Raw genomic sequence first — 15,222 nt, 5'->3', positions numbered from 1 at the left:
CAGCCGTTCTCCCGGTCAGCCCTCAGTAGGGAAGGGCTGGCCACGCCCTCCTCTCCCCTGCTTCTCCTAACCGGGTGGTCTTCCACTCGGGCCTTTTCTTGTCACAGTGGTGCCAAAAAGCCTTCTTGTGCATCCCCATGAAAAGGGGCAAGGGGGGCTTTTCAGCCTCATTAGTACTGACCTCCAGCCTGCCTCTCAACTCAGCCAAAGGGTTCCCTGCGGTCCAGCCCATGTCTCCAGGGCTGGGAAGGGGTTGCATCAGGGTTTAAAGCAAAAGCCACCTGGCCTCGTCCTTTCTGCATACAGAGACCCTTCAGGAAGGGATGATGGGTAGGGCTGAGTGCTCAGCACCCGCAAAAATTGATTCTTGGGAAGGCAAAAAACCTTACTCTGTTATGTATAAAGCACAGATATACATACGGTACTCACACACAGTGTATCTATGTAAATAAACTTAATAGAGAGAAATGTAATGGGGAAAACATCTCATGAGGTTCCTCAGGGGGCCCTAAGGAAAGAAGGCCGGGGCACAGTGTCCCAGAGCATGGTGTGCCTTCGTCTTTCTCTCTTTCTTGGTGCGGGCTGGAGACTCCACGCCACCTCTGTCCTAGACACTGGTTTCTCTCTGCTCTGCTGTCCTCAGCCCAGAGCTCCCACCTTCCAGGTCGCCTGCGGTTTACGACTGTTGTTGCAGCTCTGAACGAGCGACGAGGGGAAGGGGGACGGGCAAAAGGTACACAGCAGCTACACCAGACCCTTCACGTCACTCAACAAGCTGGAATGACCTTACTGACCGAAACTTAGTCACGTGGACACCCCATTTGCAAAAGAGGCCGGGAAATGTAGATTTGTTGGTCCATTTATTATTCAAAGTCGGGCACATTGCCACACCCGATAGAATCGGGCTTCTGTTACTAAGAAATAAGGGGAAACGGGTGCCAGGCAGGTACTAGCGGTCCCTGTGGTACAGGGCATTTTGTACGCATCTGCATCGCATCTCTGCAGAGCGAAGTGCAGCGTGTGGTTGGAACAGAGTGTCCGCCAGGAGCCTCTGCTTTCTACTGCGACTCATTAATCTGCTGCTTTAATTCTTGACAAACTGGCTCTGTGAACAAGCAAATAAAATGATTAAAGATGGAGGCATTAAGTTCCCAAGGGAGTTTCCTGGTGGGTTGAACACATGGTAATTGTCAGCTTCTTCATTCAGTTTACAAACCTGTGACTTAGAAACTTTTGTGTTTTTGAATGTTGCAGTGGGAACATTAACTATTGATTAATTAGTCAATGAAACCCTGTTGCTTAGAAATTTTGTTTTGTGAATAAAAGGTAAACATTGAAATTTCTTAGATGTTAGTTAAAAAATAATAATAAAAGCACCATGTTTCCTGCGATCGGATTTGTAACTATGTTTTTCAAATGACATAATGCTGGTACTTAATTGAATACTTCGAATTATGGAGTAACTGATAGCAACAAAATGTGCTCTTTTACAAGTCTGTAAGTGCTAATATACTTACTCTGGGCCAAGAGTGCAGGGGAAAGGAGAAAACCGCAGTGGAAAATTTCCAATTAAATCTGTTGATTTTGGCATAATCACTTCCCTCAGCAATTAAAGCGGCGCGGCAATGCTTGGCAGAGCTGTGGGGAGAGGGGCGAGGACACGCCAACACGGAGCCATTTACAGCGCCGTTGTGTTCCATGTGGGGCGTGCGTGACCCCTGTGCTTCATGGCACAGGGGGCGGGCAGCGTGCGGCAGTGACTTGTCTGTGTTTCTCTCTCTCTCTTTCTCTCTTGCTCACTGTCTCTCTGGATTCTGTGCTAGACGGTGAAGAGTTACTGAGTGATTTAGAGCCTGGGAAGGGTGTGGCGGGACTTTAGTCACTGTGATTTAATTGCGGGGTGTTCAGACCGGGTGCAGGGAAGTTAACTGGGAGCTTGTTTTGTATTTTAAATTTTTATTTATTTATTTTTAGAGAGAGGGAAGGAAGGGAGAGAGAGAGGGAGAGAAACATCAATATGTGGTGGCCTCTCACCCCCCGTCCCCCTCCCAGTGGGGACCTGGCCCGAAAGCCAGGCACGTGCCCTGACGGGGAATCGAACTGTTGACCCTTTGGTTTGCAGGTCGCTGCTCAATCCACTGAGCCATACCAGCCAGGGCTGTTGTTAATCTATGGGAGAGTTGTTGGTACTGGGAGTAGTGATTGAAGTAGAGAAGGGAGGATGCTTTTAGGAGATGTTAAGAAGGGAGAATCAGCAGGACTTGGTAGCTAATTTGGAGCCTGCAGACAGAGGGAGGTGGAGGGTGGATGAGCCCCAGGGGCTCGGCCGACATGTACGGATGCTGAGGATGTGGGTTACGATGGAGAATGAGGCAGGAGAAAGTTGTTGGATAGAGATAAGGAGTCGAATGTAGAGATGGGGTCTGAGAGGCCGGCGTGACCGAGGGGATGCCTCCGACTTCTCTGCTTGGCTTATCTCCCTGGGGGCCACTCCCCAGTCTCTCAGGTCTGCTTTCCCAGCATTGGTGTTGTGTTGGCATCTTTAGAGTCATACCCATCACCCCCCTCCTCCCTGTTCCTGCTCTTCTCTCGGCCTCAACTTTCTGCTGCACTGATGACTGTCAACTTGAACTTTCTGCTGCGTTGATGGCTGTCAGCTAGATCTCCAGACAGGACTGCTCTCCTGAGTTCCAGCTGCTCGGTCTCACTGTGTGCTTGTCTTCATCCGGATACTCACCAGACACCTAAAGATCAGCGCATCCAAATATATTCCCTCATCCTCTCCCCCAATTTCTTTTACTATGTAGTATAATCTAATGGTCAAGGGCACAAATGCTAGAGTTGCCTCTCCAGGTTTGAGCCCTGGATCTGTCACTTACTAGCTTTGTGACCTTGAGAAACTTACGTGACCTTCCTGTGCCTGTTTTCTCATCTGCAAAGTGAGCATCACAGTAGCCCCAACCTCGGGGTGTTTTTATGAGGATCAACTAAGAATGTGCCTGACTGGTGGTAAACACCATATAAGTATCAGCTATAATCGGGTCTCCCTGCACTTCCTGTTCTGGCTGATGGCACCCTGAGTTTAACCAGCTACCCACACCAGAAATGTGAGACCGATCCCATCCCCGCCACGTCATTTCATCCCACATCAGGGGCTCAGGAAGTCCCGTCAGTTGTCTATTCTCTCTGTCTTCTCCATTTCCACTGGGACTGCCTTGGACCTAACCTTCTCTTCTTCCTCAGTGACCCTGATTCATCTGTTTTTTTGTCTTTCCCTTTTTTGTGTGTGACATTCTTTATATCATCCCCCAGTGATTTTTCTAAAATGCAAATCTGATCACTTAAAACCCATCAGTGCCTTCTTGTTCCCACAGAAAAAATAAAGCAAAACGGAACCCAAGCGAAGGCCTCCTCTCCCTTCTCCAGACTCTGCCCCACCGCCTTCCTCCCCTCAGTGGTCTTGGGTTCCTTCACACTCCACGTTAGCACATCCGGATCCCCCGGGGGATGTCTCCTGCCTGTGTCTCACTGAGGTGGTCTCTCTCGCGCTCGTCCCCAAGCAGAAGAGCTTACTCCGTCCTGGGTCACTGCCTCAGGAACTTAGTCCGCGGACCTGTCCCCTTCGCTCTAATCATTTGCATGTCATTTTCCTCCTAGACAAAGTTTGTCTGTCTCGGAATGACTCAGCTACACGGATTAACTTCTTAGAGAGTATGATTTCTCCCTCTTGTGTTAGGCAAGGGCAGATGTTAAATGTTTATTTCTTGAACAGATTATCTGGTTAATGATCATTTATATCTATATCGAAGAAATGCCTTGGTAGTTGCCTTCTTTGCGGGAGAGGGGAGATTCCTTTTAGTGTTGTTGCTTCAGCCAACGTGCCCCCGGATTTTAGGCTCCCAAAGGTCAGTCATTTCCTAGTGGAGCAGTAATGATATATCTTGGTAACTATGTTTCCGGAAGAGTCAAGAGGGTATACCATCGAGATGGTTCTTAGACCAAAGCCTGAGAATTGTTCTCTCTTTATCATGCAGGAGTCAGGAAACCATGAAGGAGCATTGGCATTGCCTGCAGATCAGTTATTAAGACTGTGCAGATCGCCCTGGCCAGGTAGCTCAGTTGGTTGGAGCATCATCCCAATACGTCAAGGTTGTGGGTTCGATCCCTGGTCAGGACACATACAAGAAACGACCAGTGAACGAATGAATAAGTGGGATAACAAATTGATGTTTCTTTCTCTCTCCTTCCCCCCGCCCCACCAAAATTAAAAAAAAAAAGACTGTGCAGATGAATGCCGTTTTTGAGGTGCGTGGAGCGAGAAGGGCAGTGCCGAGCTGTGGCTGCTACGTGGCCCAGAGAGACAGGCACCTACCCTGCCTCAGCATCTGCGCATCCGCTCGTGAATCAGGCCTTCGGGCGACAGGCCGGAGCCCATTTAATAACGGTCGGCCTTCAGGTTCCCGTTCTCTCTCTTTACCCGAAAGATCCTCATCGGAGGAAAATGGCAGGCAGATTTCCTTTTCGTATATATGTATTAGACCACAAGCAAAAAATATATGTGGTTTAAGTCCAAAGTCGTACTAAAGGCACAGGCATGATTTTCTGCAGTAATTCAGCAAAGTCATTTTCCCATAATATGCACTTACGGGAGAAAACCAACCACCTTTACTCAGAAAATAATGCAATTCAGACGGTCGATGGCACTCAGGGGTGACTGAATTATTCATGACTGTTTGTGCTGGGCCTTGGCTCCCTGTGGACTGGGCGGGAATGAGGGTGGGACCTTCCACACCAGAGGTCTGAGTGCCCTCACCTCCAAACCCCATTCATGAAATGCTAAAATGTCAGATGCAGAGACTTAGTTTTTTAGACAAGCTAATGCTTCACTGTCTTGGAAAACATACTATGGCTACTATAGCAATAATAATAGTAATAGCACTACTTTTTTTCCCTATGATGTGTGGGGTTTTTAAAAATTTGCCATATGTTGTATTTTCTTTGATTGGCTGAGTAGCAAAAGAAACAAACGGAGGTTGAAGGAGAATCCCGCCCCCTCAGGGCTGGGCCGGGAGACCTCGCCAGCTCTCTCTGTGTCCTCGGGGGGTCACCCTCCCCGCTCACAGCCGGCTGGTGTTGGGCGTGTGGTCACCTGCAGGTGGTCCGGCCACCAGCATCTCTCTCCAGGGGCCAGACGAGCCCCTCCCTCTTCACGAGAGAGAGACTGTCTCCCGTGTTTTGTTGCACTTGGGATAGTCCCGTGAAGTCCGGGGAGACTTCCACACGGCAAGATTCGGTTACCAATCTGGTGACTTTGGGAGAACTAATGAGAACCATGGAGGGGTCGGTAACTGTGAAGTAGTAAGAACGGGCCTGGATATCTGAGTCTGTTTACTCCTCTTACTGCAAAATCCTGTGTGCTTAATAAAAAACAAAGAATTAGAGGTATCCGTGGGTTTTCTCGTCAGCCGAACACCTGGTGGTTATTTGCTATTGACAATGTTGGTTATGTTCTGTTTTGCTTTAATGATGTTCAAAGGGATTATAAATATATGGTCATAAGCACGGGATGAAAGAGGTCCTGGCTCAAAGGTATTGAGTAACTAAACCTCTTTTCTTCCTCCCTCCCTCCCTCCCTCCCTCCCTCCCTTCTTCTATACACCCCTTCCTTTTTTAAAAGAAAATATTTTATTGATTCATTAAATGGCATAAGATCTGTGTATTTCTTGTTGGCATGAACACATCCTGAAACCTCATCCGTGGTCCTAATAGCTCAAAACAGATGCCCCCAATTGTTCATTTTGGAGTTTTGTTTTCTTTTTTTTTTTGTATCCATTTGATTATCCAATTAATTTCTTTTTTGGCTCTAGGCACAGAGTAGATGCTCTGTTGGTTTTGATTCAGTTTAAAATGATCATTGAAACCATCCAATCTAGCAAATATTCTAACATGGATCGTGGAGAACATTTAAAGACTGTTAAATTGTATGTATTCCGATATTTTCCAAAGGAGAATACCGGTCTCTGTTTCCAGAACTCCGGTGTAGTTCATCTGTCCCCGTCTTTCGTGGTTTTCTGGGTCCAGGTCTTCATCATCTTCCTCAGTGCAGGGTCCGCAGTGCCCCGCCTCCTGCCCCCTGAACCTATGAAAGGGTCCAGAGGCTGCCCACCTTCTGCGGACATTCTGCGGCTGTCGGTTCGGGATGGGTGGTGGGCACCTATGGTTAGAACACTTCTGGTGGTCTGGAAACCACTTTTTTTTGGTGAAAACAGTAGCATGGAGTCAGAGATTTATTTTGAATAGAATCCTGTGATGTTTAAAAGGACGATTTTTCTCAGAGTGGTGAGGCATTCCGAATGGGTCAAACAGTCTTAACAATTGCGTCACAGGCAGGTCGGTGCCGTCTTTGACACTGCAGAATCAGTGTGATTTATGCCGCACTGCAGATGGGATTATGTAATGCCTTCCTCACCGCAGTTCTCTTATCTGGTGCATGTATGCCATTTAAACACAGTCCTTATTTATGAAAAACTCCCATTTGTCAGGCTTGAGAACAAATCAAACTCACATTACAGTGTATTTATTTTTGCTGTTACTTTCTGCATACACAATATTTATCTCCCCTTGATCCCACATTTTGTATGTGACCTTCATTGGAGAAACATTTCAGGGTGTTTAGAAGATACAATCTAGCATCCCTTTAGTAATGGTCTGTGTTTGATGGATTAACATTGATCTAGAAGTTGGGTGGAGCACTGCATTTTTTTAATTGTCCAAAAGAATTTAAGGATTAAGTTCCGCATCAGATGCTTTTGTTAATGCTCATTCTCTGACAGTGGGAATTAATGGACAGCATACAGTGATTTAATGCAAACTTTTATTAACTCCAGCTGTCTGAGTGAGTGTGCTCCAGCAAGGTCACGAGCACAGAACACGCGAGTTAATGTGCACTGGCCAATGCCGCCCCCTTTATTTACTTTTCTTTTTGCAAATGCTTCCTTTATAAGCATGCTTTAGACATGCAGAGCATCGAAAAGCTGGGAATTAGGAGAATTATTGTGGAACTTGACTTGTGAATTTACAGGTCATCAGAGTTCTTTAATGCCTTAATCTATTTCTTCTTCTTTTTTTAGGGACTTTCTCCCTCGAGGGTCAGGCATCGTAACCAGGCGGCCTCTTGTACTACAGCTGGTGACTTCCAAAGCAGGTAAGGAGTGAGGATGTTTGCCACCTGGGCGGCCTCTCGTGTCCCTGCTGCCTTGTTCCTGGGAGCTGGGTTGTAGCCACAGAAATGTTTCTGCGACCACTTCACTGTGGGCAGCTGCCTGTATCTCTCTCCAAGTGCTTTGTCCTTCATCGTTCTTTTAATCCCTTTGATTACATGAAAGGGAATTAAATATAGATTACATATAGATTTGCATATAGATTTTATATACCTAGAAAATAATATTGTATCATAATTATGTCTAGAAAATAATGTTATTATAATTAATTCATATAACTGTACAGGACAACGTGACCACTAATACCTCTTGGGTATACTTCCTTCCTGTGTCTGTGTGTGTTCGGGAACTTTTTTAAAGTAACAGTTCAACATCTGTCCAATATCTGTATGCATCCGTATGTATGTGTGTCTGTACCTATGTTAACATCCGTATCTGCATCCACTCTTCATGGGCTGTGTGCTTGCCCCCCTTAACGCTACACAGTGATGATGTGGCAGGTGAATGAACTTTATTTTCGTTTCTGTTTCTTAGCAACTGGTGATGTTGAAATTTTTTTTGTTTGTTTGGTGTCTACATTTCTTCTCTTGTGAACTGGCTGGAACCAGCCACTTTTCACAGCTCCAGAGATGCAGCAGTGATTGGGGCAGAGCCCCTGTCCTTCTGGCAATTTATCATCCGCTTATGTCATTATTCAATGCACAGAAGTTTCACTCTTCATGGTCGTAAAATACATTTAACAGAAGATAAATGCTTACCACTATTTTCTTCCTTGTACTTTTTCAGGGCTTTATTTATCTGAAATGAAGTTTCATGTATGCTGAAACATTTTTTCCTAGTCTCCTTTATCTTTTATTACATTTCTACCACAGTGTATTTCTGAAATTTTTTTCTGTTTTTATTGTGCCAATACCACAGTTTTACTTTCAAGGGTTTATGATTTGCTCTGCTCTCTATCTGTCAGGGCCTTGTCCTCCTGCCATGACTCTCTTCTACTCAGGGATTCTTTCTTCTTTGTGTGGCAAAGAAGATTTGCCACACGAAGATTCCATTTTAAATCTCTAGGTTTATTAGAGAATAACTGATATCTTTATTTTTATTTTTTATATAATTTTTAATTTAATTATTGTTCAAGTACAGTTTTCTGTCTTTTACTCCCATCCCAGCGCACCTCCCCCAGTGCTCCCCACCTCCCTCCCATTTCCACCCCCCTTAGTTGTTGTCCATGTGTCCTTTATACTTGTTCCTGTAAATCCTTCCCCTTTTCCCCTGAAATTCCCTCCCCTCTCCCCTCTGGTCACTGCCCCCCTATTCTGTATTTCAGTGTCTTTGGTTATATTTTGCTTGCTTGTTTGTTTTGTTGTTTAGCTTCCTGTTAAAGGTGAGATCATATGGTATTTGTCTTTTACCGTGTGGCTTATTTCACTCAGCATAATGCTTTCCAGTTCCATCCGTGCTGTTGCAAAGGGTAGTAGTAGCTCCTTCTTTCTTTCTGCTGCATAGAATTCCATTGTGTGAATGTACCATAGTTTTTTGATCCATTCATTTACTGACGAGCACCTAGGTTGCTTCTAGCTCTTGGCTATTGTAAATTGTGCTGCTATGAACATTGGGGTGTATAGGTTCTTTTGGATTGGTGTTTTAGGGTCCTTAGGATATAATCCCAGTAGATATCTTTAAAATACTTATAATTTTTTTCCAATCCTGGGACCACACCCCATCCTTTCGTCTGCTTAAATCTTCTCTGTGTTTTTTAGCAGAATTCGTGATGGTCTTTACAATAGTGTCTGTGCATTTCTGGTGAGGGTATTCACATTTATTTTTTGTTGCTCTTGTGATTTGAATAGGATTTTCCCCCCATTACATTTTCTAATTTCTCATTGCTCTTTTTACTTTTGATTTTTAAAAATTAACCCTCTAACTTTACTTTTGACAGATGAAAATATTTTTTATTGCTTCCCTTGGGTATTTTAATTATATAGTCATTTCATCTGCATTTCTTAATGTATTCAGCAAATACTTGCCAGGCACATCCTGAGATGGCTGAGAAAAGAGACTCGTTGCCCAGAATAGGAATCATCTCCTTTGCATGGTGGGGGGGCAGTTTGGGTGAGTGTGGACGTGGGAAACACTCTCCAGCATGTTACGTTTTCAGAAGGTACTGCACATGCTTCTTCCTTATATAATAGTTACTGTTTGTTTTTCCTGGTAAAGAACTACTTCATTCCTAACCTTTAAACAATTTTAAAGTCTAATAAATGGATACATAATATTGTTGAATACCATTTTGGCAATTCTTAAAAAGATTTTATTTATTTATCTTTAGACAGAGGGGATGGGAGGGAGAAAGGGAGGGAAACATCAGTGTGTGGTTGCCTCTCACTTGCCCCCTACTGGAGATCTGGCCCACAATCCAGGCATGTGCCCTGACTGGGAATCAAACCAGCAACCCTGCAGTTTGCAGGCTGGCACTCAATCCACTGAGCCAACACCAGCCAGGGTCTATTTTGGCATTTATTGAGATGACCGTTTAAGAAACTCTTTGTCTCGACTACCCTTACATGTATAGATTTCTTGTTTAAGCATCCCTGAGTTTGTAAGTTATACCTGATTATAGTAACTCATTCTTTTACTGGACTGTTAAAATAATTCCACTAATTTATCTAGGTTATTTATATTTTCTTTCTCTATCTATACATCTAACTATGGTTGTTGGGTTATCAAGTAAAGGCAATACTAGTGAGCACAACACAGACAAACTCTGTCTCTTGACTTTCTTCTGTTACCTTTCAACACTCTTAAATGATGTGTTTTAGTTTCTGTTTCCAGTTGAGGTGGGCTGCTAGCCTGCCTTTTTCCAAAGCGTTATGTGTTAGCATCGGGGGTTCAGAGACGGCAGCCGGGGCAGGGGGAGCCCGGGCGGGGTCAACCTGAGCAGTGGTGACACCGGGTCAAGAGACATGGGCTGTCCGGGCGCATAGAGACTGTTCCCAGCCATGCGGACACTCAGTGTTCTGATGCAGAGGTTTTCCTGCCCAAACCCTAGACACTCTGATAAAAGGATTGCTTGTCACAGGGCGGTCACTCTGGAGTTAACGATGATGAGTGGCTGCCATTTCTGTTGGTCATTAATTGTATATCAGAATCGAGGGCTTTGAAGGTATTTTCATTTACACTTTATAAGAATCTTCTGAGATAGATACTATGATTCCCATTTTAGAAAGAGAGCCTCAGCAAGGTTAAGTGGTTTGTCCAAGGCCACGCTGTTTGTCAGGGCGGGGATGGTTACTGGTATCTTTCTGACGCTGTTAGTGTTGCGTTTTTAAAACAGGAAACTCAAACTACTTGCTTTATACTTGCAAGAGGCACTCTGTATTTTATGTTTTTATGGAAATGGATTATAAATATGAATAGCAAACACAGAGGTTGGGTAATTCATAGTTATCCTCTAGTTTCCACCATCATGTCCAGTCAGTCATATTCAGCTGCTTCGTCTCTACTTGATGCTGTTTTAATGGCTAAACCAAGTCAAAAAGATACTTACAGGCTCCACAGCTTATTGCAGATGCGTTGTTTTAGGACATTCAGTCCTTAGTACAGAAGAGCATTGCGAGATCGCACACAGTGTTGTGAGGAAGGTGGGGAAAATCACCACCTCTGTTTTACTAATGAAGGTGACGTTTGTAAGTGATACGGTCACGGTGCTTTGGACCCAGCAACGGGATTCTGAAGGTATTGCTCAGGGCACAGGAGCTGGACCAGAGCCGTGCTGAGGGGTCAGGCAAGGACCGCAGTTCAAAAACAAGGGGACCCTCCACCTATAGACTGGATGGTGCGTCTGTTGTCCCACCTCCATGTTCTGGGACATCGTGGTGGCAGCTTGAAGTCGGTCACGGTGGGAGTATTCACACCACGGAAACTGCACAGCCGGGCGCTTTGCCCTTTAGGCTGCCTCTCTCCAGCACTTAGCAGCACCACCCAGCTCCCTTCTGCTTTGCACTTGACCTCACTGTCTGCCGGCTGAGTGACGTGTCGGACTGAGAACCCAAGGGTGGCTTGTGTGCACTCTTTTTGGCGAACCCCCGAGCATATTGATGCTGTCACTGCTTCAAGAAGCGATCTGTTGGGAATGTGATATGCCCTCCCCCACAAGGAGGAGAGGTGGCTTTTTAAGACATCAGAGTCCAAGTCACTCTTCGCATTAAAAGTTACCGTTAAGGACTCACAGAAGTGAAGCCCGGAGGCGGGGGGGCAGGACAGATGGTTTTGTCTCCTGGAGAAATTTCCCGTCTTAAAACGTTTCTCTGAACGCTCTTTTACTGCCTCCCTCTCCTTTATGTCAATGACAGAAGTGTAAGAACCGAAGATATTAAAAGCCAGAACTTGCAGAATGGGTAAATTGAAGGTAATTGTTCAAATGACAAGTTTTTTTTTTTCGTGAAAGCTTTCCTTGCTGCTTCTGTCTTTCACACACATCAAATATACTGTTGATTAATCAGCATTTGAGTTCCCACATTTGGATCGATTGACTGTACCACATAACCCGTGTCATGTTTTAAAGATGGCACGAGACTTGACTCAGTTCCAGTACTGTTACTACTTGTGCTTCGGCTCATTGGTGGGAGTTGCAGTGAGTGACCGTTTCAGTGAAGATGCTCAGGGTCAGGGGACCTGCTTTGGAGCCACCAGGTGCCTCCCAGTTTGGGGCGGAGACAGGGCCGCGGCAGCGGGTCTGAGGAGCCGCGAAGCTCGAGAAGGTGGTGAGTCTCTGGGTTCTGAGTGAGGGGCTGCACCCTGGGCTAAGTCTTCAGGCCCTGGGGGTCCTGGTGGGGCCTTGGAGGAGATTGCTCCCTCCTGCAGCAGTCAGGGGAGTCCTAGAGAAAAACGTCACCTCATCACAGGTGAGACTTAGACTTTAAACGCTGATTTACAGACGGTGACGGGGAGTTGTTTTCTACTTTCCTAAGTTAGACCGAGGCATGCTAGTGAAACACCATTGTCTTATTTTGAACAACAACACTGGAAATATTTTAAAACCACACATCTCATTTTGTTTTACATTTACATACCTGAATTTAATTAAAATTGATATTTCAGTGTGATAGTCTGTTTTTGCAGACGACTAAATGTTTATTTTCTTTCCATTGTTACAAGTTAACCTCAGGGTAAAAAACCAGCGTGATTCTGAAAACATTCCTTCTTAACCTCAGCTGTGACCTTGTTCTGCTCCAGTGTTGGCTCCCGATTGCCCTCCTTCCACGGGCAGGTTACCACTCCAGCCACAGATGCAGCTGTGACCTTGTTCTGCTCGTGCTGGCTCCCAATTGCCCTCCATCCGTGGGCAGGTTACCACACCAGCCACAGATGCGTAGTGCAGAGTCCCCCGAATATAGTTATTTAGAAATGTCCGTGTGCGTAAGAGTCCTGAGGATTCCTGGGCGTCCTTCGCAGAAGCTGTGATTCTGTGGGTGTTCCGGAGGGCCCAGGCTGCTGCGTTTGAAAGAGCTACTGCCAGATGAAAGGTTCTTTAAAGCCGTGGGTCTTCCAGTCACACCATGAGACTCACTTATAACCGATTGATCTAATTCTCTCACTGTTTTCTTTCCTTTTCTTCTTCTTTTTAAGGCTCCTTCAGTTGAGAAATTACCTATCATTTAAAAAATTGTCCAGATGTTTGCTGAGGGAGCCTTCCAGCAGGTCCGAGCTTTGACCGCCAGCTTTATTTAGATATAAGTAATGCATGACATTGTGTAAGTGTGAGGTGTACAGTGCAGTGATTTGATGTATGTGTATCTGAGGGTCTGCACAGACTAGCGGAGGCTGACATCCTGGAACACCTCGTTTCCTTGTTACACGACTCATGTCCCTCCCAGGCTGAGGGAAAGCCATCCAGGCGAAACCTCTGTACCAGCCAGTACGCACCTGCTCCTCTCTCAGGCCTGGGTTCCCCTCCTTGATTCCCAGTACATTCCAGGCATCCCCACAGACCCCTTAGAATGTCACACAGCTACCAAGTGCATAATTTTAATCAAGGGAAGTGTAACCAGCAACACTACGTTAGAATACATGAGATGGGGGAGCCGGAAAGTGGGTTTTGGGGGTTTCCAGGAAATTTGAGAGTCACCAGCACAGAAGGGATCGTCTTTCTGGAGGATGATTGGGGTTATGATTCCTTGGTGATTGGATACAATGTCACAAATAACTGAACTTCCAGAGGTCCTAGAAGGGACAACTTTCTTGTTAAATGGATAGAGATGCAGAGGCTGTGTACATGTATTAAGGTAAGACCTTGTCCAAGTATTTCCACATTTATAGCCTATTTCATTGGGTGGTCAAATGGTTTTTGTCTTTTAGGATTCTTGTAAAACTTGTGTCCGAGGGGGAAAAGGTAGTTTGTGCCGTCTGCAACTCTCATCCAGGCTGCCGTGAATCCATCATGTGTTTGTCAGGTCGCTGCTGTTTTAATGCATGCATGACTCAGGAAATCCCGCTTGTCTTCCTCCCTCCCTCCCTTCCTTCCATCTTTCTTTTCTTCTTCTTTCTTTCAACAATATTCTGAAACTGTTATATTTACCTCTTTTCTTTTGTTGCTGTTTTCTTCTTAGCTTAAAGACTGAGCACACATTTATGAATAGATTTAGGCTTTCCAGTTGCTCAACCGTGGACCTTCCAACATGAAGTCCAGAGCAATTTCTGCCCAACTCTCCAAATCCTGAGAAAAGTCGAAGAGCTACTATTCTAAACAAGCGTGAGCCGAATTTTAGTTTTTCACAGTCAGATGACTGCCCTCTGACACCACGCGCATTTCCATTTAGGAGGGAAATGGCTTAATTAAAGGTAGTGTATTTCTCCTCAAAGAAAATGAAGAAACACTACTCTCAATAGAATTACCACTCCCGATTGTGAGGTTAAGATGACTTGAATTGGTGGTAATTTGTTTGTGTCTATTTTTTTTTTGAGAAGGTATTGAAACTTTTTTCTGCCTTGAGTTTCCAGTTCAAAAATTATAGTTTTCTGACCTTGGAACTCCTACGTCTGTTTTTTTGTCCATCTAATGTCTGCTTCAGAATTGTGTCTGCTTAAAGCAGTGGGGTGGGAAGGGCATAGCAGTTCCTTAATTTTGGGACTTCTCTTTCCTATTCGCAGTCCCATTTAAAAAAAAAAGGATCGTCTTGACATAATTGATATTAAAGAGGATGAAAAGATAAGCTGTAGAGTTGTTAATGTCTATTTAGATCGGAGTGGAGAAGGTGTGACTTTTATTGTAAGAAAATGAGTAGCCTCGTTTCTCATCACGCCCACGGCTGTAGTCAACTAACAATCACTACTTACCTTCCCCTTCCTCTCTCATTGCTTCCCTGTGGGCCTCTAACAACGGAAATCGTAGATCACAGGTGTTGGGTGACTGGCAGTGATCCGAAGCGCGTCTCTCTGCCTTCTCCTCCTCTGTGGGGCAGGCCTTATCCTTCCCACTGATGCAGCCTGCATCCTCACTCTTCATGAAACCTTGACGTCAGTACCCACTTGACCAGCAGGTCAGGATGGGTTTTATCTCATCTGTTGAATGCTGTTGCCTACGAAGTTACGAAACTGGTTTTTCTGTTATACAAACAGACCATAGTTGAGCTACTCTGCTGGTTTATAAGATGGTTATTTATTAACCAAAGTGCTTATTTTATAAAGGGACCTAAATTCACATTAAGTATTTTTCAAGTGATGATGTTAGTTTAATATTAACAGTCTCCTGCAAGCCTGCAGGAATTTCTTCTTACTGTTTTCCCAAAGTGTATCTGTTGGGTGGATTCTGATCCTCATGCTTTTGCATTCATTCATTCATTCATTCAGTCAGTCACTCATAACACTTTGAATGGCCGAAGTGCATAACACAACAGAGAAGTTGCCAGTTTGTGTCCTGCAGACGCTGCTTTATCACTGGTCCTTCTGTCACTCTCATTTTGTCCAATATTTTAAAAGACCTATTTTTATACCTCCACATAAGTAA

The 15,222-nt window shown here is 44.9% G+C and overlaps 1 protein-coding gene across 7 annotated transcripts in view; it reads left to right on the top strand.

Annotated features, from left to right (window-relative positions):
- Positions 1–15,222, top strand: part of DNM3 (dynamin 3) — a 374,683-nt gene that overhangs the window by 46,429 nt on the left and 313,032 nt on the right. For all 7 annotated transcript variants that reach the window (XM_053659308.1, XM_053659307.1, XM_053659304.1 and 4 more), the window contains exon 2: positions 7,131–7,204. In XM_053659308.1, coding sequence (XP_053515283.1) covers positions 7,131–7,204 — 74 coding nt within the window. The remainder of the gene's footprint in view (positions 1–7,130; positions 7,205–15,222) is intronic.

Source organism: Artibeus jamaicensis, unplaced genomic scaffold (genome assembly GCF_021234435.1).
Source record: "Artibeus jamaicensis isolate MK-2021 breed Jamaican fruit bat unplaced genomic scaffold, CSHL_Jam_final scaffold_625, whole genome shotgun sequence".
In the NCBI taxonomy this organism is placed as follows: Eukaryota; Metazoa; Chordata; class Mammalia; order Chiroptera; family Phyllostomidae; genus Artibeus; species Artibeus jamaicensis.
The sequence above is the reverse complement of the archived record's forward strand: the minus strand, read 5'-3'. Positions and strand labels throughout refer to the sequence as shown.